This window comes from Fusarium keratoplasticum, chromosome 9, assembly GCF_025433545.1.
Source record: "Fusarium keratoplasticum isolate Fu6.1 chromosome 9, whole genome shotgun sequence".
In the NCBI taxonomy this organism is placed as follows: domain Eukaryota; kingdom Fungi; phylum Ascomycota; class Sordariomycetes; order Hypocreales; family Nectriaceae; genus Fusarium; species Fusarium keratoplasticum.
In genome coordinates this window covers 3,051,759-3,077,406 of record NC_070537.1, presented here as the reverse complement: position 1 = coordinate 3,077,406, position 25,648 = coordinate 3,051,759, and the positions used below count along the sequence as shown (strand labels likewise).

General features: G+C 49.5%; 12 protein-coding genes across 12 annotated transcripts; 8 read left to right on the top strand and 4 right to left on the bottom strand.

Moving 5' to 3' along the window:
- Window positions 1–787: 787 nt before the first annotated feature.
- Window positions 788–3,195, bottom strand: NCS57_01187200 (Zn(2)-C6 fungal-type domain-containing protein; the record flags this gene model as incomplete). The annotated part of the gene is made up of 6 exons (XM_053061568.1): window positions 788–1,634; window positions 1,682–1,839; window positions 1,892–2,101; window positions 2,151–2,548; window positions 2,609–2,990; window positions 3,040–3,195. 6 exons carry the CDS (start codon window positions 3,193–3,195, stop codon window positions 788–790), a joined length of 2,151 nt encoding a protein of 716 aa, XP_052909954.1.
- Window positions 3,196–3,540: 345 nt separating this feature from the next.
- On the top strand, window positions 3,541–4,096 carry NCS57_01187100 (Endoribonuclease L-PSP/chorismate mutase-like protein; the record flags this gene model as incomplete). Its single annotated transcript, XM_053061567.1, has 2 exons — window positions 3,541–3,703; window positions 3,774–4,096. The coding sequence occupies exons 1-2, from the start codon at window positions 3,592–3,594 to the stop codon at window positions 4,094–4,096; spliced, it is 435 nt and encodes a 144-aa protein (XP_052909953.1). The 5' UTR covers window positions 3,541–3,591.
- A 797-nt stretch (window positions 4,097–4,893) lies between these two features.
- Window positions 4,894–6,607, top strand: NCS57_01187000 (MFS domain-containing protein; the record flags this gene model as incomplete). The annotated part of the gene is made up of 2 exons (XM_053061566.1): window positions 4,894–5,751; window positions 5,804–6,607. 2 exons carry the CDS (start codon window positions 4,894–4,896, stop codon window positions 6,605–6,607), a joined length of 1,662 nt encoding a protein of 553 aa, XP_052909952.1.
- Window positions 6,608–7,771: 1,164 nt separating this feature from the next.
- On the top strand, window positions 7,772–9,416 carry NCS57_01186900 (High-affinity glucose transporter HXT2; the record flags this gene model as incomplete). Its single annotated transcript, XM_053061565.1, has 4 exons — window positions 7,772–7,837; window positions 7,889–7,913; window positions 7,966–8,215; window positions 8,267–9,416. 4 exons carry the CDS (start codon window positions 7,772–7,774, stop codon window positions 9,414–9,416), a joined length of 1,491 nt encoding a protein of 496 aa, XP_052909951.1.
- A 537-nt stretch (window positions 9,417–9,953) lies between these two features.
- Window positions 9,954–10,947, top strand: NCS57_01186800 (NmrA domain-containing protein; the record flags this gene model as incomplete). Its single annotated transcript, XM_053061564.1, has 4 exons — window positions 9,954–10,061; window positions 10,118–10,402; window positions 10,478–10,810; window positions 10,906–10,947. 4 exons carry the CDS (start codon window positions 9,954–9,956, stop codon window positions 10,945–10,947), a joined length of 768 nt encoding a protein of 255 aa, XP_052909950.1.
- A 606-nt stretch (window positions 10,948–11,553) lies between these two features.
- On the top strand, window positions 11,554–12,009 carry NCS57_01186700 (uncharacterized protein; the record flags this gene model as incomplete). The annotated part of the gene is made up of 3 exons (XM_053061563.1): window positions 11,554–11,686; window positions 11,737–11,786; window positions 11,836–12,009. The coding sequence occupies 3 exons, from the start codon at window positions 11,554–11,556 to the stop codon at window positions 12,007–12,009; spliced, it is 357 nt and encodes a 118-aa protein (XP_052909949.1).
- Window positions 12,010–12,416: 407 nt separating this feature from the next.
- NCS57_01186600 (FAA-hydrolase domain-containing protein) lies at window positions 12,417–13,559 on the bottom strand (the record flags this gene model as incomplete). Its single annotated transcript, XM_053061562.1, has 6 exons — window positions 12,417–12,606; window positions 12,677–12,773; window positions 12,824–13,080; window positions 13,130–13,188; window positions 13,273–13,481; window positions 13,538–13,559. The coding sequence occupies 6 exons, from the start codon at window positions 13,557–13,559 to the stop codon at window positions 12,417–12,419; spliced, it is 834 nt and encodes a 277-aa protein (XP_052909948.1).
- Window positions 13,560–14,093: 534 nt separating this feature from the next.
- On the top strand, window positions 14,094–15,428 carry NCS57_01186500 (uncharacterized protein; the record flags this gene model as incomplete). Its single annotated transcript, XM_053061561.1, has 2 exons — window positions 14,094–14,298; window positions 14,356–15,428. 2 exons carry the CDS (start codon window positions 14,094–14,096, stop codon window positions 15,426–15,428), a joined length of 1,278 nt encoding a protein of 425 aa, XP_052909947.1.
- A 773-nt stretch (window positions 15,429–16,201) lies between these two features.
- Window positions 16,202–17,915, bottom strand: NCS57_01186400 (MFS domain-containing protein; the record flags this gene model as incomplete). Its single annotated transcript, XM_053061560.1, has 4 exons — window positions 16,202–17,173; window positions 17,229–17,571; window positions 17,632–17,698; window positions 17,762–17,915. The coding sequence occupies 4 exons, from the start codon at window positions 17,913–17,915 to the stop codon at window positions 16,202–16,204; spliced, it is 1,536 nt and encodes a 511-aa protein (XP_052909946.1).
- A 403-nt stretch (window positions 17,916–18,318) lies between these two features.
- Window positions 18,319–20,917, top strand: NCS57_01186300 (uncharacterized protein; the record flags this gene model as incomplete). Its single annotated transcript, XM_053061559.1, has 3 exons — window positions 18,319–18,649; window positions 18,719–19,984; window positions 20,040–20,917. 3 exons carry the CDS (start codon window positions 18,319–18,321, stop codon window positions 20,915–20,917), a joined length of 2,475 nt encoding a protein of 824 aa, XP_052909945.1.
- Window positions 20,918–21,338: 421 nt separating this feature from the next.
- Window positions 21,339–23,926, top strand: NCS57_01186200 (Beta-glucosidase; the record flags this gene model as incomplete). The annotated part of the gene is made up of 3 exons (XM_053061558.1): window positions 21,339–21,482; window positions 21,540–21,994; window positions 22,045–23,926. The coding sequence occupies 3 exons, from the start codon at window positions 21,339–21,341 to the stop codon at window positions 23,924–23,926; spliced, it is 2,481 nt and encodes an 826-aa protein (XP_052909944.1).
- A 409-nt stretch (window positions 23,927–24,335) lies between these two features.
- On the bottom strand, window positions 24,336–25,457 carry NCS57_01186100 (Quercetin 2,3-dioxygenase; the record flags this gene model as incomplete). Its single annotated transcript, XM_053061557.1, has 2 exons — window positions 24,336–25,088; window positions 25,155–25,457. 2 exons carry the CDS (start codon window positions 25,455–25,457, stop codon window positions 24,336–24,338), a joined length of 1,056 nt encoding a protein of 351 aa, XP_052909943.1.
- Window positions 25,458–25,648: the final 191 nt, after the last annotated feature.

The following is a 25,648-nucleotide window of genomic DNA, read 5'->3' as shown; positions in this document are numbered from 1 at the left end:
ATAGTTATATCAAGTGCTGCGCCGCATTGTGTTCTGGGTCCGCGGCTTTCAGGGCGCTCCAAGACGCTCAAACCAGGCCAGGCGATGTTTTGCTTGTGATTGGTATTGCTGGAGGAATTGGTCACCTTCTAGGTCAAATAGCTAAGAACGTCTTGGGACTAAGAGTTGTTGGCGTCGACAAGCAGCCAAAGATTGACTCTTTGACAACCGAGCAAATAGGGACGATTGCTCATATTCTCGTCCCAGCCCCTGAGCAAGATCTTGACGGCCGAGGAGGCTCCGATCACTTCAGGTGCGCGCTGCTTGAAGCTTACAAAAGTCTCAGAGGAGGTATTGGGGTATCACGCGGCGCTGAGGCAGTGGTTGTTGCGGCAAGCGAGATCGGAGCATTTCGCCATCTGCAGGACTATGTCTGTCATGGAGGGCATGTCATCTGCCTAGGGTAAGTTGAGTACCGATTGTTGGCCGTGAACAAGCCAGAGCCCCAGTAGATATCACACTGGAACGTTGGCTAATCAAGAATTGCTCAGGGTTCCGCGTGGCGAAAACACCCTCACTATTCCTCTGCCGGCTCTTGTTGAGAGGAGCCTACGGGTTTCCGGAAGCCTGATGGGTGGGCGTCATGAAGCTCTCCAAGTGATGGAGCTCATCAAATCGGGCCAGGTTGAGCCTCTGGTGACTGAGATTAGTCTCGGCGATGTGCCAGAGTACATGAATAGGCTACACAATGGTACGATCGTGGGCAAGGTTGTCGTGCGAGTGGCAGATATGGATTGTAGACTTGATCTCAACTAGATGAAAAGTCCCCCGGCAATGTACACCCAAACCAATTCAGGTCAAACTGTTTCCATGGTACGTTATTTCCTGGCTGAGATGGCAGTGTCTCTGCGGTTGCCAAAAGCTCTGCCATGTTTGGCTCACCTCCGGTCACCGACATCCACGAAGGCCAGCCCATATCGTCCGCTGACGGACCACCCCCCAATTCATTGGCCGGTTGCGCCGAGTCGTTGATATGCGTTGCGCCAGAAGCGGAATTAGGGTTGTCGTTGTCATCACCTGTCAAAGTATTTGAAGTTGCTGTCTCCCGTTGCTGAAATGCCGGATGATTTTGTATCGTCTTTAACAGACTGCAGCGATATTTGCCAGGAGGCATCCAAGCGGTTGAGAGCTCTTCCAATGTTTGGATACAGGATTTGAGCTTTGCATTGTCAGCCTGGTTAAACCGAGCCCTGTATTGGTTCTGAGGACTGAGTAGAGCCAGCGCCGCGGAAAGGTTTGCGTAGGTTGCCGTGATCGGGCTCCTCCGGAAGCTGCCAAAGACTCGGCGATATTGGTCTCCCAAAGATGGTATGGCTCGCGCAGCTTCAAGGAAGATGGCTGTGGCTTTCTGTCCCAAAGGATCTGCTGCTGAGTTTACAAGCCCTTGACTCTGGATGTAAGGCCGAGCGAGAAGGATGACAGCTGTGTGGTAGACCATACACAGAGTATACGCTTGGGGGAACTGATTAGGAGCTCCGCCTTGGACGGGTTTGAGTTCTGTGGACAGGCCATAAAACCAACTTTTAAGGGAAAGGAGGCACGAGTCAAAGAAATCCCTTCTCTGGTCAACAAGAGATAGCCTCTTTGGAGCATACCTGCGACCCGTTAGATATAAACCGATCGAGTTGTCCGTGCGACTTACAGGTTCAAAATGATCTTTTCCAAAATCTGGCACAGCTTGATCAAGTCAGTTTGTAGGGATATCAAACGTTCCGGATTGGCAGCATACAACGTGTGTCGATGATCACGCTTTCGAGCATGTGTTGGTACCATTGGCATACCAACGGCCGCCTGGAAGTCCTTTGCACAACTGTTAGCTTTGTAGTGAGAGAGCGAGGATGGCAAGTCTTACGAGCATGGTACAGACGCGTCCTGTGTAGCCGGCTGCTAACTTATCCACGCAATACAACGACCAATAGATTTGTCTCCGAAGCTCGGCCTCCTCTGTTGTCATAGAGCCCAAAACAACCAAGGAGCCTGGGTCAAGATGGAGTCCCATATCCAAGATCAGTCGGTTTGCCATCCCAGAGTGTAGCCACCCTGCGGCGTCTTGACCAAAGGCCTAGTAATATTAGAAAGTGTCAATGCCTACGTAATTATCGTAGACTAACATGATAGACAGTGCCTAAAATAGCCAATGATTGAATCGTCGTGATACTTGGCCGCTTCAGGTCAAAATGCAGAAGAACTTCGGCCGTCTCAAGAAAGAGACGACCAGCCGTGTTGGGATCATTCGGGTCAGAACGAATCTCGGTTCGGTCCGAAAACCGGGAGCCGCTGGCTAGGATGCAGTCGAGCAATAGAGGAGAGAAATATCGACCGTTATTGTCTTTGCTCTCACGAAATAGAGCCTCATCAACGACCTGTAACCATGGTTGTTCCCACGTGAAGTATTGCTCGATAAGGTGGGCTTCAAGCTCTTCATTGACGCCATGTTGAGCACCTAGAGTCTGGTCATAGAGGTCTTCTGGTAGTGGGGAGTACTCTTTTGGAGAGTCGCCGGCTTCGTCTGTGGGGCGGTATTAGCGATGTCGTTGAGTGCCTAGACATGAAACAGATGGGAACCAACCATGGCACTTCTTGAAATCAAGACGGCCGCTCGCCGGGCCAAAATATCGTGCTTCTCCATCCTGGTCAAAGTTGTGCGACTCATCAAGAGAAAGGATGCCCTCGAAAGCATCACGGAGCTGATCAAAAGCGGCGGTTGAGCCGCCAGTAGTCAAGGACGTGGCTGTAGCGGGCACAGTGTTCTGCTGCATCAACTGGGCGGCAGAAGCGTCGACATCGATTGAATGCAGCCATAGGACCTTTTCCAAGACACTAATCCGAGCTTGCAATAGACGCACGTATGACTTGGGGGCGGTTCCGCGAGCGTCTTCCTCGGTGGTGTAGACACATGTTAATTGGCGACCAACGCATCGAGAACATGCTGTTGGATTTGCGCCATCACACTAGACTGTAGTTAGATAAGAATCCACTCTACAGACCAGCACAGCCCACCTTTGCACGGCGACGGCGGCACTCTTGACATGCCTTGGGGGCGTACTTGCTCCGTATCCCAGTCTTGCCGGAGGCGGTTAATGGATTCCGCTGGGCGGCGGAGGGGGCAGCGGCTGTCGGACTGCCGCCTTGGGTAGTAGCGGACGGATCAGCCATCTTGGAGCAGGGACTGCAGCGCAAGATGCACGTAAGATAGAGCGAAGGAACGAAGCTGGACGCGGTCGAGTCTCTGGGCGATGATGCTACGCGAGGTGGAGAGGGCCCGCTTTTACGGAATCCACATTCCGGCCGGGCCGGAGATCAGCTGACAAAATGCCGGGGAGATCAATGCCGATTTGGTCAGAGGAGCACCGAATAACTCCTTGTGGATCGCGGAATTTGACTTCCTGTCGTGCTCAATAAGCGCCATGCCAGCGGCAAGAGTGAACGATACATTGCAACATCCGCATGTCACTCCGTCGGTTATAAAAGTTTCCCATCTTCGTCCCCAGATCCCAAAGTTGTACTTGTTTTTACCCAACCCCTCACATACAAACTTTGCAACTGAATACGATGGCCGGTCTCCAGTACTTCAATTACCCCGGAGTGGGCACCAGCAACAGAGAACGGTTTTCATACAGCCAAGCTGTCAGGGTCGGAGACACGATCCAGTGCTCTGGGCAGGGTAAGTCGATTATCCTCTGATACGCCATCCCCCCGAGCCTTACGATAGACCCGCAGCTGAGCTTTATTAGGAGGATGGGATCCGGAGGGCAAAGTGAATCACATTCCCACCGAGATCAACGCCCAGATCGACCAAGCTTTCAAAACCGTGGAGCATAACCTTAAATATGCTGGTGGACAAGAATGGTCTCAGGTCTTTCGGATTAACTCGTATCATGTCCCCCTGAATGACGAAGCCGTTGCGGCAATGTCCAGGAATTTCAAGAAGTGGATGCCAAACCATCAGCCAATCTGGACCTGCGTTGGAGTTACGAGACTTGGGGAGGACGATATGCGTGTGGAGATTGAAGTAGTGGCATATGACCCGGATGGTGCGAAGACCGCCGCGGCCTAGAGATAGGCGAGACGATAATACATCAATTGTCATCTCATTTATGTGGAAGATATCTGTGATGATGCCAGTTTCGTGCGCGTTGGGTGAGAGACGTACCTATACTTAACTTACATGGTTATCTTGGGGTGGTCTTGTATCTCACTTTTCTTGCCACTACGTAGTCGTCAAGTTCTCTACTAATCACTAAGCACCTCATATGCCACTAAACATCCCTGTTAATCTATTCACTATTATTAATGCAAGGTGATGGAGAAGAAAACCACTTGACGATTCCTACACCTAAGACCTGTGACCGCTGTCAAGTTCATTTGCAAGTATTACTGGACGAATTGCCGCATGTCATAAGCCGCATCTTTAACTCGTTTACTCATTTTCTGGCCTCTCTCTTTTCGTCTTGCTTTTCTTTTCTTTTTTATTTGTCCAAAATCAGACTCCGTCATAGCCCGGAATCCACATTCCGCCAGCCAGCCAGATGCGTGCAAGGAGAAGAGAGGCGTTTTTCTCTCGTAAGTACCTGCTTTGCTCGCTTCTCATTATTCATGAAGAAAAAAAGAAAGGACGTATCATTTCTAAGCAGATCCGCATCTCTTTCCGAGTTTGATCTCACAAGCTTGTCGATTTTAAATCCACGGTGCACCGCTTCGTCCACCACACCATCATCTACCTCTCTACCAAATCATCCCTCCCGGCCCCTCGGCTGTTTTCTAGTCTTTTTACAGCGTAAAAATCACTTCTATCATTGCTGGCTGCACCAACTTACGACACTCCGACCCCAATCTATCGAGACCATCGTCGCAATGGCTTCTGCATTTCGTGACACGCCTATCTGGGTCTTTTTGCGCTGGGTTTTGGGTTCTTCTCTTCTGCGATACCCTGAAGAAGAAGACGGCGCTATCAATCGCATCCAAGCTGCCGTCGAGAAATGGGAACACCATTTGGTAGATGTGAGCATGGACGTGGGGCGAGAAGAGGCTTCCCAGAATGCGAGAGAGAAGCCGTGTGAATTTAGCAACGGCACTGGTGCTTCCAGCAGAGAGACGGACTGTTCGACGCCACACCCTCTCATCATTGTCGACTGGTATGATGAAAAGGACCCGGAGAACCCCATCAACTGGACCGGCCGCAAGAAATCAGTTGTCTACATCATCGTCAACTTCACCGCGTGCGTTGTCTACATGGCTTCAGCAATCTACACGCCATCGCAACCGCTAGTCCAAGAGGTCTTTGGCGTGTCTGTCATCGTTGCAAGCCAGGGTCTCGGCCTCTTCATTGTCGGATACGGCGTTGGGCCTCTGATCTGGTCCCCGTTATCAGAAATGCCAGCTGTGGGACGCAACTTGCCGTACCTCGTACCGCTCTTGACCTTTGTCATTCTATCTGTACCGACTGCACTTGCCAATAGCATCGGCTCGCTGCTAGTATTGCGCTTCCTTCAGGGATTCTTTGGCTCACCAGTTTTATCTACGGGTGGAGCTTCCTTGAGCGATATTGTCGATGCCTACAAGAGGCCGTATTCTCTGTATACGTGGGCGATATTCTCCTTTGCTGGACCTTCGATAGGAAATGTCATAGCAGGTTTCACTGTGCCAAAGCTTGGATGGAGGTGGAGTCTTTGGGAGATTCTCTTTACCACCAGTCCCGCGTTGATTTTGCAGGTAAATCACTCACCACCTATGACATGCGCCGGCGAAACTAACAAAGCCATAGCTTTTCCTACCCGAGACGTCGCCCAGTACCATCCTCTACTATCGAGCCAAGCGAATTCGTAAAATCACTGGAGAGAGTTACTACGTGGCCAGATCTGAGATTACATCCGCCTCTACAACTGTCCTCAGTCGCTTCTACGGAACCCTCGTAACACCATGGAAGATCAACCTTCTCGACCCGTCCATTCTATTCACCAGTATCTACTCGGGCCTTATTTATGCAATCTTCTACTCCTTTTTTGAGTTTTTCCCACTTGTGTACGGCAATATATACGGCATGAGCCAAGGCCAGATCGGCCTCATTCTCCTCTGCAATGTAATCGCAGTCACTATCGCCGCGCCCCCTTACTTCGCCTATATTCACTTCGTCGTCAACGCCTCGGCCCGCAGAGGATATCCGCTGACCCCAGAGCAGCGATTAGTGCCAGCCCTCGTTGGGTCAGTTCTGGTCCCCACCGGTATATTCCTCTTCGGATGGGCGTCTCGTGATTCCATTCACTGGATTGTACCTACCATCGGCGTCTGCTTCACTGTCGGTGGTTTTGCAGTTCTTCTACAGACCATATTCGTCTATATTGGCTTGGCCTATCCGCAGTATTCGGCCTCGCTGTTCTGCGGCAACGGCTTTGTGAAGCAGATGGTTGCTTTTGCAGGAGTTCTCTGGAGTCATCCTCTTTACGAGGCGATGGGCATCTCTAAAGCCATGTCTCTTCTCGGAGGACTCTGTGTTGTGTGCATTTCGGGCATTTTTATTCTATATTATTGGGGTGATAGGCTTCGAGCTCGGAGCAAGTTTGCCCGTTAGAGTAGCGACGTAAATGCAACGAACATGTCATCATATTCCACATCCCTACGGCCTTTTCTAGTAAGCACGTACTAGATAAATGGCAAGATTCACAAAGTTAGTGTACAGAGGTCATGCTGGCAAACAAAGACATGTGATAGAAACAACAAAGCCCATGAAACTCTGCGTTGTCTCTCTGGAAGAGGCCACTGTGTTAGCATTGGGATGTGATGTTATGAAGTGTTGATACTGTGTTCCTTGTTATAGTTGAAGCCTGGCCCTTGATGCGATAAGTGCGCCAGAAGGTAGTAGCTCCCTCGCGGCCGATGCTTTATGGTAGGAATGTGCACACAGACAGCTCAGCTGAGTGAGCAGCGTAGACCCCTTCGCTTTGGATCATGCCAATCAAGGTACGTCAATGATAAAGCTGATCATGATCCGACGCAGTACTCCGTGACTCTTTGATCAATGCAAGCAAGGGGTGGAATGTGCATTCCGGACTATCTGATTAAGAGCCAGGCGAATTCAAGGTCCAAGCAAGCGCGTGGATTCCCCTACTGGGGGGATAAGGGGAAGGGGTTAGCGAGTCGTGGGGAGGGACTAGGATTTGCCACTCTCGTGCACTCCCTGGGTCATGGGGATGTGGAGAGTAGACAAGTATCCCCAGATAACGAATCGGACTACTCCGCGTTTGGTTCTTGGCATACTCGGTCACTCTTCCAACCCTATAGGGCCCGGTCCAATCTTGACCGAGGTTTGGATCGTGGACTGTTCCCTGGCTCCGTAGCCGTCACTCTACCTAGTCAATGTTCGGATTTTGCTATCGTGAACCATATTCAGAAGTTGCACTTCTCCCAATCAGACGAGTGATAAGGCAGGCTGGTTCAGATAACACAAAGATGGCGCCACCCTTCAAGGGACTAGATCGATGGTGTGGGTAGGGAGGAGTTTTGATTTGGTCGGAATATGGATTCCTCCATCCACTACCTAGCGTCCAGACCCCGTCTGTAATCTTCTCCCCCAGATTTCATTCTGGGCGGGCCACAGGGAAGGCCATGTCAATTAACAACCAGCTATCCGAATCACCATATATATCCGGCAGGCCTCCCTTGACACCGTCGACCAGATACTTGACCCATCCTCGAGTCACCACACTTTCCTGCCTGCATTACACTACCAGACACCATGGACAAGAAGAACGAGATTGAAATGGAAGGCTTTGAGAACGACAAGCCGGGATCCTCCCAAGTTGTTAGCATCGACCACCATTCATCTTAGGCAGAACAGCTAGGGTACTTGAAGAAGTGTCGCCAGTCTGTTCTTGCGGGTGCCTTTCCTTAACCCCTCTCTGTTTCGTTCAATGCTGACAAGTCTCATAGCCACCGCTTGTTCTTCCGCTGCCGTCCTCGTCGGGTTCGGCCTGACCCTCATCGGCTCCATCATCGCTAATAAGGAATACGTTAAATCCTTTGGGGTTTACCATTCCCATACCGGAGCGTGGACGCTGCCAGCGAGCCAGCAGCTAGTCTGGACCATTGTCCAGTTTAGCGCAGCCTTTCTCGGTGCCTTTGCAGCAGGCCTGGGAAATGACAAGTTTGGTCGTCAGATTCTTTTCTACGTCTTTATTGCGTGAGTAATGCCATCAGTTGGCGGATAGACACGCTGATTAATCTATAATAGTTTCACTACTATCGGCACCACTATAGAACTGGTGTCACCTAACTGGAAGGTCTGGGTTGTTGCCAAATTGTTCATGGGATGGGCCACGGGTTCTATGTGGGCCTGTACACCAACCTATGTCTCCGAACTCGTCCCTCAGCAACTCCGAGGTTTTATGCTGGCTCTCTTCCAATTCTGGATCATGTTGGGCTCCTTTCTAGCAAGTTGCGTCTTGGAGGGAACGAGCAGGATCGACAACGCATGGTCTTGGAAGACCGCCGTTGTTTCGCAGTACGGCATGGGAGTAATTTGCCTTGTCTCGTTCGTTTTCTTCGTTCCGGAATCGCCATACTATCTTATCAGAAACGGCAAGATCGACAAGGCTAGACATGCTCTCTTAACACTTCGAAAGAGCGAGCCCGACTATAACGTGGATCTGGATATTGAGACCGTCACACAGACCCTGGCGTACGAGAAGGAATCCTCCCAGTCTTCACCTTCTTACTTGGAATGCTTTCGCGGTAGCAATCTACGACGTACACTCTTGGCATGCCTGCCACTCATTATGCAGCAACTTGCCGGCTACCAACTCTGCGGCGGCTACCTCGCCTATTTCCTCACCCTCTCGGGACTGAAGAGTCCCTTTGTCATTACCGTTGTCTCTTTCTTCCTCGGAATGATTGCAGTTCTTGTGGCATTTATCTTGATCGAAAAGGTCGGACGGCGGACGCAGTTCCTCGGTGGCCCCTTTGGCATGCTTCCGTGCCTGGCAGCCATCGCCGTCTTGGGCTTCAAAGGTGTGGGAACTACCGCAAATGGAAACAGCCTAGCAGCATTCTCCATCATCTGGAACATTCTATATTTCCTCTCTCTCGGAGCGGTGGGATGGACTATCACGGGAGAGATGTCTTCTCTGCGCCTACGCGCCAAGACAACGTCGATTGCCGCCGGAGTCAACTCGCTCCTCAGTCTGGCGTCTTCTGTTGGCATTCCCTATCTGCTCAACGCCGAAGAACTCAACCTTGGCCCGAAGGCAGCACTTTGCTTCTTGGTTCCCAGCGTGTTCCTCTCGTTACTCGCTTACTTTGTGGTTCCTGAGACAAAGGGCAAGTCCTTTGACGAGCTGAACCGTTTGTTTGAGGCTAAAACACCCGCAAGAGAGTTTGTCTAAGAAACATCCATCCTTTTGCCGATCGGGCAAATGTAGCCAGGGTTTCTAGAGGTGGAGCAGGCACGCGGTTTCAGGCGATCTACACATGCTCGGTAACTCGTGCCAAAGAGGTTGACATGTTGGCGGAGGGGAGCTTCATGACAATGAGTTGGCGTCCCTGGTTGCTGTTGATCTAGAGGTTATACGCCAATGGAAAAGACCACCCGTAGAACATTAGCAATTATCGAGCCACAGGTTAGTAATCTTGAAGGATGAAAAGAATGAAATCGAAAGTTATTTTCTCCGTGTCAAGTGAGTTATAGGACCATGATTATTAAGAGGTCTCCATTTCAATGGGCCAGAGGCGGAATACATATTCCTCGCTGATTTGTAATTGAAAGTTATTTATCATTGGCTGCCAAGATTTCGGAGATCGAGCCTCTACATTAGCCACGTCTCCCTCCACCAAATGCTCTAAGCTGTTATTAAAAAAATCTTTTTCATGTCATTCTAACAAGTGCGCGCACAACTCACTCGGACACCTCTCTCAAAGTCGCCATGTCATCCATCAAAGTTGCTGTCGTCGGTTCTACTAGAGAAACCGGAGCCTCAATCGTGGATGGTCTCCTTGAATCGCCGATAACCAAATTTTTTCGTCAATTCCCCGTTGGCAGTCCGTACTTTACAAAAGTTTGAGTAGTTGCTGAATATTCGTTGCACAGGAAGTTACTGCTCTGGCTCGCCCCGAGTCCCTCGAGAAGCAGGCTTACATGGAGCTAAAGGACCGTGGAGTCAACGTGGTCGCCGTTGACTTGAAGGGCCCTCAGGATGAACTCGTTCGTATTCTTTTTGGCATCAATGTGGTAATTTCCGCTATATACTTTGCTAGTCTCGCCGACGAGATCCCTCTTGCCGATGCTGCAAAACGCGCGGGCGTCAGGCGGTTTATTCAGTCTGCCTTTATGGCCGTGATTCCTCCAAGGGGAGTTGTGGATTTTCGTGAGAAGGTAATGGCCGGTTAGAAGAAGGGCCAGGGGCATCCTCAATGCTGGTTTGTCTCCAGATGCTAACACATCCTACAGAAGGAAGAAAATCTCAACTACATTCAGAAGATTCGCCTCCCTTACACGTATATTGATGCTGGCTGGTGGTACCAACTCACCTTGCCTCGACTTCCATATGGTCGCCCAGATTTTGCCCTGCCCGTATACAATTCCGAGCCACGGCTTGGCGTCGATGGAAATGTTCCAAGTGCACTTGCCGACATCAGGGACATCGGCGGATACGTTGCCAGGATCATCTCAGATCCGCGCACACTGAATAAGAAGGTTCATGTCTACAACGAAGTCTACACCGGGAATCAGGTTTATGACCTCGTAGAGAAGCTCAGTGGCGAGAATCTGGAGCGTAAATACGTTTGTCTCCCCTCCTGGTGCCCACAATTGGCCACTTTTTCTGGTTAGATATGAAAGCAAAGAAACGCAGTCCAAACTAATATTCCATTTTGTAGATCACGGAAGGAGAGATCAAGTCGCGTGTTGAAGAAGCTTGATCCAATCTTGAAGCCAATCCAACAAGCCAGGCCACCTTTAGCCATCTATCTACCGCCCAGCTTCTATTGTCTTGGGGTATTCGCGGAGACAACACGCCGGATTATGCCCGATAATTGGGGTATCTTGACGGCAAGGAACTATACCCAGATTTCGAATATGTCAAGTTTGAAGACTTCGTCAAGGCAGCGCTCGAGGGGTCGGTTAAAGGGGTGTACCAAGAGGGAAAGTAAACTTTGTGTTAGGTCTTTATGGAATCTGATTCTTATCCTTAACTGACGGCGATAACATATTGCTGGTAGAGTGAATTTGCTCAGCTGGCCTCTGAATTCGTTATAACTTCTCTTAGTCCAGGACTGGAGTATTAGCAGCTGAGAAAAAAGCCAAATGCCTTTCGCAGCCCGGAAGTTCCGATCATGTCTACGAACCAGCCTCGTAACGGCGATTTTCGGCGACAACCCGGCATCTCCGGAAAAGCCACGCAGAGGTGGGTCAAAGTATACCCGTGTTAAGCAACCAAGTGTAGGTATATATATTCACATCACGCCTATACTTCGTACTTCATCGCAAGCAGCATTTCGCACGCAAGTTAAGCAGACACCGCCACAATGACCATAAGAAAAGGACCATTTAGACTTGTTACTGTCAACACCGCGCCAGAACGTGCAAAGCGTCTTATTGGTCGCTTGATCACCGAGCTCCAAGATGACTATGACATTATTCACGTCGACAACTGTCAGAGTGAGTTGGCTGACGAAGCGTCCCTCGTATTTTACTAACGTATTGGCTAGGTATTGATGAGGTGATCCCCAAGGTCACTGAGCACAAGCCCAACGTTTTGGTAAGTGGGCCAAATGACTCAGAGCTTACCCTAACCTTGCTTTAACCAGTTCTCTGCCTCTATGTGGTCTCCCGAGGAAGCTCAGCAAATCCACTCTTTGGCCAAGTCTATCGTGCCTGACATCAAGCTGCACGCGATCCCAACCGGATTGCAGGTTGAACGAGGACCAGATGCTATCGTTGAGTATCTTGTTGAGAAGGTCCCCCCTCTGCTGGATAGTTAGATTGAGCCAAATAGTACATCAAATTGGACGACAAGTAATAAAGACCAAATTAGACCATGTATAACAGATTGGGTGGAATGAATCCTGCATCGCTTTATATGCATACTGTAGATGATTATTGTTCTTTTTTTGTCTTTTTCATTTTTTAAGTCTTATACCAACTGAATCATTGATGGGTTGGAAATTTGATATCTACAGGCCAGTATATGTACTTACATGCAGCATAAAACTTTCTTCCTTCAAGGCGCAGCAGATTTTTATGACACTATCGTCAGCAAGTCATAATACCTCAGTTATGAAATCTACGTAAGACCTAGTACTCTTGTGTGATTTCGAAATGTGTGTGTGTAACATGTAGTTTCTCATTCAATTCAGCGCTTGGTGGCCTTGAAGGCTGCAGCTGATCGCTATTCATTTTGGAATGTGCTGACGAGTGTACCAATGTGCGGCAGGATCTCCACCCTGAATTCATCACCATGCTCAAGGGTCTCCCTGGGCTTTCTGCCCATACCCACTCCCGCTGGTGTACCGGTAATAATCACGGTGCCAGCCGGAAGGGTCGTGCCTTGAGATAGAAAGCTAATCAGCTTAGGAATGCTGAAGATTAGGTCAATGTGTCGAGTAAGCGAATGAACATACACCTCACAAAGCAGTTCTTAACACTTACTCTAAAGAACAATCTTGTAGCACTTTGCCATTCTTCAGGCCCCGAATATGCAGCTTGGAAGGATCTGGGATAACTGACGGGGAGACTAGGACGGGCCCTACAAACGTGATGAGTCGTGTCATTTGAAAAGAAAGGAGAAAAGCTTACCAATGGGACATGCCCCGTCAAAACCTTTAGAGAAGCACCATTGGGACTGGTTCAATTGTGAGACGCGGCTTGAGATATCATTGGCTGCGGTGAACCCCAAAACGTATTCCATAGCCTCCTCTTCGGACACATTCTTAGCCGCTTTGCCAGTAACGACCGCCAGCTCCGACTCATAGTCACCGCTTCCATCATTTTGGGTTATCTTGGGTAGCAATGTGACAGCAGGCCAAGGGTCACCTAAAGATGTGCTAGGCTTACTGTGGCAGCGTATTAGTTCTGCAATACCTGAAGTTGATGTGGACTTACAGAAACAGGGTCGGGATTGTCGGGATGTCCATGTTCACTTCTTTCGCGTGTTGAACATACTAACCAAACAGTCAATATAGAAAACTCTTGATATCACTGACTGGGGCACTTGCGTTTAATCCGATGCATCGGATGGTTCCTACTTCTCGTTGGGCCAACGGTGACAGTATTCGCTCAACAGATTCGGTTCTATCTGTGCGAGAGCCAGGCGACAAGACTGACTTTCCGGAGAACACATGGACAGCAACGTCCTTGCCATCACGAGTCGCTAAGCCGATGTCCAAGTCCTCTTGTGACGGCTCGCCAATCAAGATACTAGATGGATCGGACTTAGGAATAAATCGTACGAGACCTGTGAGCTGTTTGTTAGCTAATCGACACTGGATTGCAGTTCTGAGAGTCACTTACACTTGAATGCTGGAGAACTCATTTTGGTCGGTTTAGAAATGATTCCAGGATGACAGAACTGATCTTTGAGCACTTGAAGCAACGCGTACTCTCTTGAAGACCTGCCTTTATACTCGCTGTGTGGTTGACGCTTTAACCGGGGAGGGTGATAGTGTTGATTCCATTCACCTTTGCCGGGGCCTCCTGTATCGGAGGGCCTGGGCCTCGGATATGCCGCTGTACCCCAGAAACCCCTCATTCAACGCCGCAACGGCAAATCCGAGCCCGAGGATTGAACCAATCAACGGTTACAAATTCAAGGATCATTGGAACTCGGATGAAACTGTCCCATTGCGGAAAAATACGACCGAGCCGCCCTTGATATGAGGCCGAATCAATAAGGGCATCGAGTCCCTACAATTTCAGCTAGCCATTGATACTCCAGGCTCGGTTCCCGATTTTTAATCAGCATTGAGACCCGCCCGCGACAGTTGCAGTTATCATTCGTGTCCAAGCATACCATTACTACGTCACGTTATCTCGGAGTTGGGAGCCTCACAACGTCATTTCGTCAGCCATGGGTTCTCAATCGGGTCCTGGTGAGGGCTTTCGCCAGCACCTCCCGGATCTCAGCCTGCCGCGATTCCAGGACATGCGAAAGCAGGATGCTTATCAATACGCCGATACTTTCAAGAAAACTGGTCAGCCTCCGTGGCTCCACGGCTTGTATCTTCACTGGCGCAAGTTGTTTCAGCAGCCTTACCAAGGCATCACAACAGATGGTACGTACTATGATGATGTGGCGCCGGCTGTATCCGATCTTGACTGACATTTGCCAGGCGTTGCTAGAGAGGGTTTGTTCGGATTGCAGGATGAGGGCGTGCCAATAGACGCCATTACTGAGGCTGCGAACAATGTCTTTAACAGCCTGAGCGATGACCAAAAAGTCAAGACCTGCTACCATATCGATAGCCCCGAGTGGCGTTCATGGTCAAACCCAGAATTCCTCCTTAGCGACAAAGGCATCCGGCTTGATGAGATCACCAGCGACTTGAGAACTAAGGTTCTGAGAGTCTTGGAACTCACGCTCTCGCCCGAAGGCTATCAAAAGGCCATTGGAGCGATGCGAGTAAATCATTTCCTGGGTGTGCTTGTAGAGTCGCCTGCTGTTATGAACGAATTCTCCTACAACTTTGTTCTGTTCGGGGAACCCTCAACTACTCGCCCTTGGGGATTTTCGTTCTACGGCCATCACCTCTGCCTGAATATTTTCCTCTACAAATCTCAGATCATAATATCTCCCTGGTTCACCGGCGCAGAGCCTAACCTTATCGATGACGGACCTTACAAGGGCACGCGGATTCTCGATAAGGAAGAAAGTCTAGGACTGCGTTTGATGCAAAGTCTTTCTCCAGACAAGCAGAAAACAGCGCAAGTCTACAAACTGATGAAAGATCCCGCGATGCCCCACGGCCGCTGGAATCACGATGACCAACGACACTTATGTGGTGCCTACCGTGACAACAGGATCGTGCCTTACGAGGGTATCCTTGTGTCAGAGATGTCGACAGAGCAACAGAATTACATACTCGGAATTGCGAACGAGTTCCTTCTTTATCTTCCGGAAACAGCGAGACGACTGCGCTTGGAACAGATCAAGAAATGGTTTCACGAAACCTACTGGTGCTGGATCGGTGGCTATGGCAATGATGATCCGTTTTACTATCGGATCCAAAGCCCGGTAGTGATATTCGAGTTCGACCACCACTCAGGCGTTTTCCTCAATAACAAAGAGCCTGCAAAGTTCCACATTCATACCCTGATGAGAACTCCCAGTAGAGGGGACTACGGCATGGCGCTGAGGCCACTGATACCAGGAGTAGAACAAGGCTATCTTTGGACGGGAGAGTGATAGCAGAGTAGTAGGGACAAAAATGTTCTATACTCATATAGTTTTATGCTCGTGTTGTAGGAATTCCAATCTTGTGATTGCTATTAAGGCTACTCATTACGTAATATCATTTATACGACTACTGCTGGTACGACTGTACCAACATCAGTACCAACTGCCTCCAGAGCGCTTAACAGGGTGTAGATGACATCGACGCGCCTAAGGTCAACATGTTTATACATACCGGCCTGAATCTTCTTCTGATCATTCTCTGCGTACTCATCGAGCCGGATGGTATACTTCCCACCATTGTCCAGCCCATCGATAAATTTTTCGGCTTATGCACCACCTTCAAAACCCACCGGGTAAGTGATACAGAACTTGGAGCCTCTATAGTTCATGAAGCAGAGTTGGGATTTGCCGCCGACTGTGATCCTGAGGCTTTCGTCGAGATAGTAGGGCAGTGTAGGGTTAGGCATCCGGAATCCCGGACTTAGTGACTCAACGCTTTCAGGGTGCACATGAGAGGAGCATAATAAAAATCGCAATCGAAGGAAGTAATTATACACTCTTTAGATGACACGTCTGGGAATCAGGTAGTACAATAATGGTGAACACCAGTCCTCCAACCCTCGTCTGCCGCCGAATTTGAGTCATGGAACAGACACGAGGCAAACTCAAGAGAACTTCAACTTCAATTCGACGCCTCACCATGATGACTTCCTTGATTACTATAGACACCTTGCAAGACAGTGTTACCGTACTATCAGAACTAATCCCATTCATCAACATCATCAGTCAGTCTTGTAAGACTCAAAATGACGAGCAGGGATTTTCTTCTCGAACATGATATCAAGTTCATGGAACGTCCTGCCCTTGGTACCTGGGACATCAAGGTAGACAGCCACGATCATCAAGACGGTCATGCCAAAGAAGACCCAGCCAATGTGACCACCCATATTGCCTTGATCCTTGTTGAACATGTAGGGCAAGACAGTCACCCAGACAGTGCCGGCAATGGCCTGGAATCCGAAGGCAATTCCTTGAGACTTGGCCCTCAACCTAGAAGCAGACACTTCACCCGCCACAGCAAGACTCGAGCCAACAGCTGGTCCATAGGCAAGACAGGTAAACTGCATGACTATGCCAATGGCCAGGAGTGTTTTCTCAGATTGGGGGCAAGAGGCAGCAACACCCATGATAAAATAGATGATAGCGCAGATTGACATGCCAAAGAACATGAGGGGTCGATGTCGGAAAAGAGTCATCATGTAGATATTGATGACACATGACAAAATTGAAACAGCGATTCCGATCTGCATGAGTTTTATGATCAAGCCACTGCTGAGACCGGTTTGGTTGAGGAAGTAGGGAGCATTGGATGACAAGCTGGAACCTACGATCTGCGGCATGTACATGCAGATCAAGATGATACGAGTTCGACGCCAGTTGATGCCTTTGAAACATTCTATGAAAGAGGCCTTCTCACAGCTGATGAGGCGCTCAGCCTCGATTGTTTCTTCGATGTACTTGAGATGGGCGTCAAGATTTTCGTCGGCCGCGGAGAGCTTGGTCAGGTGCTTCAAAGCGAGATCACGCTTGTTCTTCATGACGAGCCAGTAAGGCGATTCGGGGAGAAATGGGAGACCGAGTGCAAGAATTCCTGGGAAGACCCATGCAGCGGCAAATACAACTCGGAATGCCGATTCGTTCATGATACCGACTCGAGCATAGGTTGTGGAAATTGCGATGAGGAAACCGACGTTCTGTGTAGATGTTAGCAAGATAACGGGGGGATTCGAAGTTCGGGGAACCACGAACCATCATGAGAATGTTGAGAGACAATGCAATGCCACGCAGAGGCAGAGGAGTAATCTCGGAGACATAAGTCTGGGTAGTTGACTGGAAGGCACCCACGGCAAAACCTGAGATGATCTTGGCTCCCATAAATTGTGCTGGTGTTTCAGCCAGGTAGGCCAAAGCGATTCCACAAGAGACTATGATGACGCTGAGAAGGAATACGGCGCGTCGACCGAGTTTGTCTTGGACGAAACCAGCAGCGAGAGAGCCAAAGAGTTGCATGATGTTGTACGTGGCGTTCCACAACGACTGCCAGTAGGCTGGGATGATGAGATTTCCGTCGACCTCGCTAGCGAACTTGATTCTATCATCATTATTACACACAAAGCTTGTATGCAAGGGTGAATAAGGCTTGAGGTCTTACTGGAAAGCCGGCAAGGCCAAACAAACGGCAAGAGCGAGGTTTTCGTAACCAACCAGAGTGGCACCCACTGCTCCAAGTTGTCTCGTTAGAGTCTATATCTTCTCCAAATTCGTATGATGAGGAGACATACAGTTGGCGTAAAGAGCCCAGAGGATAGCCTTTGGGTTCTTGCGAGCGCATTCCCAGGTGCTCACTTGGTGCTCCTGGATGTCGACAGCATCCTCAGAGTGAGCCACCTCGACTTTTTCGAGCCCTGTGTCATTGTACAAATCTTGATGGGTCATCTTTGAAGCAAAAGAGGAGGAAGAAGAAGAAGAAAAGTGGTTATGTTGAATATGGTCCACTGCAAAGCTGGTGGATGTTGAGATGCAGAAACAAATGAATGCTGCAAGTGCCCCCTTTATCAACTTCGACAGGAGTAGTAAACAGCCCTTTTGTGCTTTTTCGCTTTTTTTTTTGACTACCCTCTTGGTGGATAATGATACCCTACCCAAGAAGTCCAGACTCATCTTTTGCGGGGTCCCCGCAGAATGAGGAGAAGTCGGATATCCCGGTGCTGCTTGGATATCCCGACCGCGGTCGGGCATCGGGATAATATTGGGACGATCGATGCATTACAGACCGAGACTTTGCCAGATTATATGCTAACCTAGCTTCTCTTAAAAATGATCACTCAAGTGGTCAATCATGCGGTCGGGCAATCACAGTCTCATCACAACTTTCGGCTGTAACTCCAACATGCAGAACTCGTCAATGCCACCCAGTAACCCCAAGATCGCCTGCCCAATGCGGGTCTTGCGAACTTTGGGGGAGGTCCAAGTTGGGGATGAGCTTTCCTTTCTGAGCTTGATCAATACAGAACCTGTCACCAAAGCCGAGATCGTTTTAGACTATGGTCGATGCGAAGGTGGCTTCCCAATTTTCGCCATCACTTCCGCATCAGCGCCCCAGGGTCAGCGCCAAGTCTCATTTCAAGTCACTTACAGCGAGACTATCGCTGGTATTGAACACGAAAACGGTATGCTTAATCTTGTCGTCCACCTCACCTGACCCCCACAAGATACCAGTTTTAACCCTGGTCCAATAGGCGATGGCCCGTTTTTCCTATTCTCCAATGCGATGGATAGCTACAGGGTCTGCCTGCATCATGCCAACACTGGTACTGATGCTCAAATTGCCAAATCTCGCTTTACTCAAGCATCTCAAAGGTATCAAAAGATCACCTTAATGGAACCAGACACAGCCCTAGTGTTCTCCCAGATCGGCTTTCAGGCAGTACGCCCGGAAGCTACGATCAAGGCCAGGTTTCATTGCTCCGACGAGACGATTAACCGCATCTGGAGAGATGGTGTGCGTACGGTTGATATGTGCACCGTCGATCACGAAGAGACTGTTCCAGCCTGGGATGTTCTTGATCAGGGAACGCGTGTCTTTGGTGGCCACTGGGCGCCTTGCAGGCAAGGAACGAGGTGGTCCAATAAGAAGGTGGCGTTCCAAACAAGAATCGAGAAGTCTGGCGCCAGTTGGGCAGTTCGAATGATAACAAATGGCCTTATCTTCTGTTTAGACGTACGAAGCAGGAAACTGACGGCCGTTGAGGGATTGTCAAACCAATCCTCCATTCTGCCTTCATTCGAGCGAGGATCATGGCAATTGCCGGAAAGCCTAGACCTGTCTGGATGGTTGACCGTTGAGACGCTTGCCGTTGAAGACCGTTTAACCGTCAAGATTCAAGGTCAAGAAGTGGCCAACGTTGCAGAGATTCAGGTCAAGGCGATGCTAGGCGACAATCTCGTCAATACCGGTTCAGTTGCGTTTGGCGGTCCACCTGGCTGGGTTGCACTGTACCGCGACCTATCAGTGAGAGACCTTGACGGCCAAATTCTGTATGAGAATTCTTTCTTGCAAAGAGACGCCGATCGTACATTTGCCGACTTTCAAGTGGGAACAAACAAGCTCCCATGCACCATAGACGGCGCAAAGCGAGACAGGGCTTGCTTTGGTGGCGATGTCTTTGTTACTGGTCGCTCCATTGCATACTCCACCGCTGATCTTGATGCTTGGAAAGGCACGATTCAATTGCTACTCAGTCACCAGAATAAGGATGGCTATCTGGGTAACCTCTGCCCGATACAGGCCCCAGAGCATACCGGTCAGGACGAGCCACCATACTACGGACATTACTCCTTGATGTATGCCCTGCTACTGGTCGTGTCAATCAAGGATTACTGGCTGAGCTCGGGTGATCAAGCTCTTGTCGAAAGATTATTTCACCAACTTGAACGTCAGATGAACTTCATGAGGAGATTCCTGAACCACGATGGGCTAGTTGAAGCTCCGCCATATCTTTCAAGTATGTCATCCCTGATCAGTCCTTTCTAGTTGCTCATTGTACTTATCAAGAGTAGTGACATGGTTTCCTATGGGCGGGCCTGTCTTCGGCGTTTCCGCAGGCTTGAACCTTGCCTACTTTGACGCACTCAACGCCATGACATTCATGTCGAAAGATAAGGAAACAGAAGCCCAGTACCTGACTCAAGCCAAACGCTTGAAAGAGGCGTTGATTAATGTTCTTTGGAATGGAGAACGAGGCACAATGCGTCCAAGCCTCTCTTTGCCCGCCGACGGAGTGTTCCAAGACGTGAATGCCTACGCAGTCACTCTGGGCATTTCTCCAGAGCATCCCCATACAGTGGAAGGCATATTTCCACCTAGTGAGTGTCTACCATCAGCATTCCGAGGCCTCGATAGGTGGGACAAGTTCGGGTTGACCAGTCCATATGCGTCTGGATTTGCTCTTGAAGCCCTCTTTACTAAAAACGAGGGCATGCAGGCGAAGGATCTGCTGCTCAGCGTTTGGGGTGCAATGGCGGATCAAGACAGCCCTAATTACTCTGGGGCTCACTGGGAAGCTATGAAAACAAATGGTACACCTTTCAATCACGATGTGTCACTGGCTCACGGATGGTCTACGTGGCCAGTCTTTCTATTACCCAGGTATCTTGCGGGAGTTTATCCCCTTGAAGCAGGCTGGAAGAAGATTGGCGTAGAGCCTGTTTTTGCAGGCCTGGACACGGTGGAATACTCACTTGACACTCCTCAAGGGCATCTCAAAGTTGGACTGTACGTAGAGGAACAGAAGAGCACTGGCACGATCAAGCTGCTGGCACCTAAGGGTAGTACGGTCGTGGTCAAGGCACCAAAGGGTTGGTCACTTGCTACGGGTGGTTTCATTGAAGGAGACGGAACAGAAGTATATCTTGAGCTGTCGAAGGAGAGTAAGTAATTTTGTCTGCGCCAATAAACTTCATTGAAGCTATCAATGGATGCTTTCCAGGCCACTGCACCGCGATGATAAGCAAACAATGCCACTAATCATCTTAGCGAAATGATCATCTTTAAAGCTATGGATTTTCCTACAGTTGCGCGGGATTTCCTGTTTCACTCTCTCGTGTGCCATGTGGCATGCTCGCGTTGATCCAGGGAATGGGGGCTCTCGCCCGTGGTGACTATCGGAAAAGCCGAGACGCACGGTGGGGGGTTTCATCTCCTCACTGACTTGGCTTGGAATATCCGGGATTCTGCCCACATCGGCTTTTGACTACGGCACAACAACCACCTATCAGGTGCGCCTAGCATATATACGCGCTTGTAGCAACTGCACTCCAGTCACTCAAGTCAGCAGCAAACTATATGCAAGTACAACAATGACACTATACTCAGAAGACATGGACACACAGGAGATCCTGAAGAGTCTAACTCTGGAGGAGAAGGTCCGACTACTGTCCGGCACCCCTAATGACTTTGTCTCGATTTCTGGCATTCCCGAAAAGAAGATTACACCCCTCAAGGTACGCGGCATACGCCTTCCGAGATAGTATGTTGACATCCGCTGACCATCTGACTAGACGGCCGATTCTATCAGTGGAATACGGCCTAGTGAGTTTAATGGCGCTCTAACCACAGCTTGTTTCCCCAACACTGCTTGCATAGCTTCAACATGGAACACTGAGCTTCTAGAAAGAATGGGCCGAGAGCTAACTCGTCAGGCCAAGATCAAGCATGCACAGTTGATCCTCGGCCCTACAATCAATATGCATAGAGACCCTCGAGCTGGGCGTAACTTTGAGTGTTTCAGCGAAGATCCACTCCTCTCTGGCTACATGGGTGCTGCCATCGTGAATGGCATTCAAAGTCAAGGATTTGGTGCCTGCGCAAAGCATTTTGTATGCAATGACTCAGAGACTCAGAGGCGATACTATAATGTCGACGAGTCTCCTTATGGACGTACCTTGCGGGAGATTTATCTCGCTGCTTGGTCGTTTCTCTTGAAGAGATCAAACCCTGCAGGGGTGATGACAGCGTAAGTGATGCATAACTTGCCGAGTGTCTTGTTACTGATGAACTACCAAGGTACAACAAAGTCGATGGAAAGTTTTGCTGTGACAGCGAAGCCATCGTTGAGGACATTCTCCGAAAAGAATGGGGTTACAAGGGTATCGTCATGTCCGACTGGTTCGGCACTCGCTCTACCGTTGCTTCTATGAAAGCTGGTGTGGATGTTGAGATGCCTGTTCCGGTTTTCAGAGGCGAGAAGCTGGTCAAAGCTGTGAACAATGGTGAGATCAGGCAAGACCAGATTGATGCCAGTGTGTCAAGGCTCCTTGACTTGCGTCGCCGTACGCGAAATGCGCAAAGCGAGGGGCCAGAGAAATCGGAAATTTTTGTACAGACCAACGAAATTGCCCGACAGCTTGCTCAGGAAGGCATCATCCTGCTCAAGAACACGAAAGAAACCCTCCCCATACAGGGATCTAATGGCTTGCGAGTTGCAGTCGTTGGAGAATACGCCAAAAACGCTGTCTTCACTGGCGGCGGAAGCGCATCCTGCAACCCTCAGTATCGCCAAGTTCCGCTTGACCTTTTACGAGAAGCACTACCAAACCCGAATAGTGTCTCATACGCCGCTGGCGTTCGCCTTCGTCGCATTATTCCTGTTGCCCCCCCAGAGATCATCACAACAGATCAGGGTCAGAAGGGCGTCGAGATATCCTACTTCAACGCCGGCGGTGATAAGCCTTTTCTCACTGAAATATTAGAAGAAGCTACGATCAACCTGATGGCTCAACGCAAGCCAGGATTGGAACTCCCCGGCTCTCACATTGAGATGTCCACCAACCTTGTACCGAAAACCACTGGAACCCACACCCTTGCCCTTCGACACTCGGGATCTTTCTCTGTCCGAGTTGACGGTATAGAGGTATTCAGAGGTGATGCGCCCGACATCACTACGGAACAATTCTTGTTCAATCTTCGCAAACTCGAGTCACGTGTTGAGGTCCCAATGGAAGCAGGAAAGTCTTATAACATTCGCATCAGTATGCAATCGAGACAGCCTGTAGTTGGAGAACCCACCCCATACGGTCTTACGCTCGCTTTTGAAGAGCAGTATTCTGAGGAGCAAGCCATATCTCAAGCAGTTGAAGTCGCAAAGATGTCCGATATTACGATCATCTTTGCTGGTCGTAGCGAACAATACGAGTCTGAGGGGTTCGATCTGGAAGAGATCACTCTACCGGTCAACCAGGTAGCAATGATCAAGGCAGTTGCAGCCACTTCAAAGACAGCCGTTCTTCTACATTGCGGAACCCCAATCGACATCAGCAGTTTCGTCGACGATGTTGATGCTATTGTCAACATGCACTTTCCAGGCCAAGAAGGACCCCAGGCTATGGTGGATATCCTCACTGGAAAGGTCAACCCCAGCGGTCGGCTGACTACAACTTGGTTCAAAACGCTTCAGGACTGGCCTAGCTTTGGAAACTTCCCTGCAAGGGATAATAATGACGGTAATTTCGTCATAAAATACGCTGAAGGATTGGCTGTTGGATATCGAGCTCCAGTCTCGGCTGCCCGGGTTCAGTTCCCCTTTGGTCATGGATTGTCTTACACCTCTTTCTCTTACGAGGGCCTACGTGTCAGCTTAGACGAAGCCTCAAGCCCTACTGTCTTGAAGGTCAGCGTTCGAGTGACGAATACTGGTAGTGTTCCGGGCAAGGAAGTGGTACAGGTATACATCTCTCCGCCGGATAATGTTTCCGACTGGAGACCATCCCGAGAGCTGAAGGAGTTCACTAAGGTTAGTCTTTCGGCTGGTGAAGCAAGGGAAGTTTCTATCGACTTGGACATCGACACGTTCTCGAGCCACTGGAGCGACAGTTTGCGTGCCTGGACTTTGGACAAAGGAGAATACACGGTAGAAGTAGGAAGCCAACGTGCGACATTTGTAATTTAGTTTAGGATAGACATCGATAACCAGAAACTTAAGCAATTACCATTTGATATTGTGCCTTTTTCAAATACGAAAGCCTAAATCGACATTGTGTGCGTCTAGCTGGAACTCAAGCTGGAGGGCTTCCTAAAATGATGCGTGGCCAGGTAGAGCTCCTAACTTAGATAAGTCGTTGAAATAGTTAACCAGAAAACCCAACATGAAAGCCAGCTATAGCGCCACGGATTATTAAACATGGAAGCAGAAGAAAATCCCGCCATAACTGACAATTTACATTCCAATATGCGAACAATTTGCATCTAAACGTATAACTTTGCGGATCTCGACGATGGAAGCTTAATACAAGTGCTGAGTGCTGGATTTTTTAAAACAGCTGCTATTCATATAATGTAGTAACGAAAACCACAATTGTTTACAACTCTGCAAACTCGACGTTGAGTTCTTTGCAAACTTCCAAAAGCTTGTACTCTTGCCACTCTCTAGCAGCTTCAGGTAACACAACCCCTGTAGCTGGCGATCCAGCGTTCTGTACCACTTCCTCAATTCCCCGTCCATTTGCAAAAGACCAGACTCTGACGTATCGACTGCCAAACTCTAGAGTGAAGGTTTCACCAGCAGCGATAACGACCGTCTGGCCCTCCCGGACTTCATTCCATGAACTGCTGTTTCCTGACTTGATCTTGACCTTGAGCAAGCCTTCTTGAACGATGAAGCAGTGATCAATGGACGCGAATGTCAACCACCGACTTAGAGGTGATTTTCCGTACACACTCGATGACTCAATGCTGGAGATTGAGAACTTGCCGCTAGACTGTGATGAGAGGATAAAGGGTCGCGACATGACGCCACCGAGCAACCATCGTGGTCCTGTATTCGCGCGCAGGAAGTATGCTTCTCCAGGTCCAGCAAGCTGACTCTCGGAATCCAGCCAGTCTCCGACCTCTGGCGGCTGGTAGTCACGCTTGAAGTGAACGTCAAACCGGTCCTTAGCCGCCATCATCTTTTGTATCAACATAGACTTGATGTCGCGATCGTCATTCTCAGGAACGATGAGACCGTTGTATATCTCTCCAACATATCTGAAGAAGTCAACCCAGTCTCCAGGGGCCACCAAGCCTACAGTCTCGGTATGGGGCCCAAGCAAGAGAGGGTTATGAATCACATTCTATCATCTCTTGTTAGTTAATTTGGGCTCTGGGCTTTGTGACAGAGGATGAAAGCGTGGACTCACAGGAGGAATGTAGGCAAAGTCACCAGGACCCATAATTCGACACTTGTCACCAGACCATAACTTCAAGAAGCCCTTTGTGACAAGAAAGACATCGTGAGCTTCCTCGTGCCAATGAAATCCTGGAGCGTCGGCCAAGACTGCCCCACTGGTGAAAACAGCCATGCCGCCATTGGTTTGCTTGGATGAGGCTAAGATTCTGAATACGCCCTTGCTGCCGGGAATGCTGATGCGCTCTCCTTCGAGCTGATCAATCACGTAACTTGTCCTCTCATTGGGAGGAGATGAATGCAGAGGAACACTCATGGTCGATTTGGAAATGGAAATCGACTAGGCAGACGGTGCTGAGGTTCAGAACAGAGGAATGAGTAAGCAGTTGGTAATTGGTAGTTGGGTGTGTTGAATGAAGAGAAGCCTAGATTTCCTAGGCTGGGTTCTCCGCCTCTTCTATCACTTTGAACTTTCTCATCGTGGCTCCGGAGTTTCCCCAAAACCCC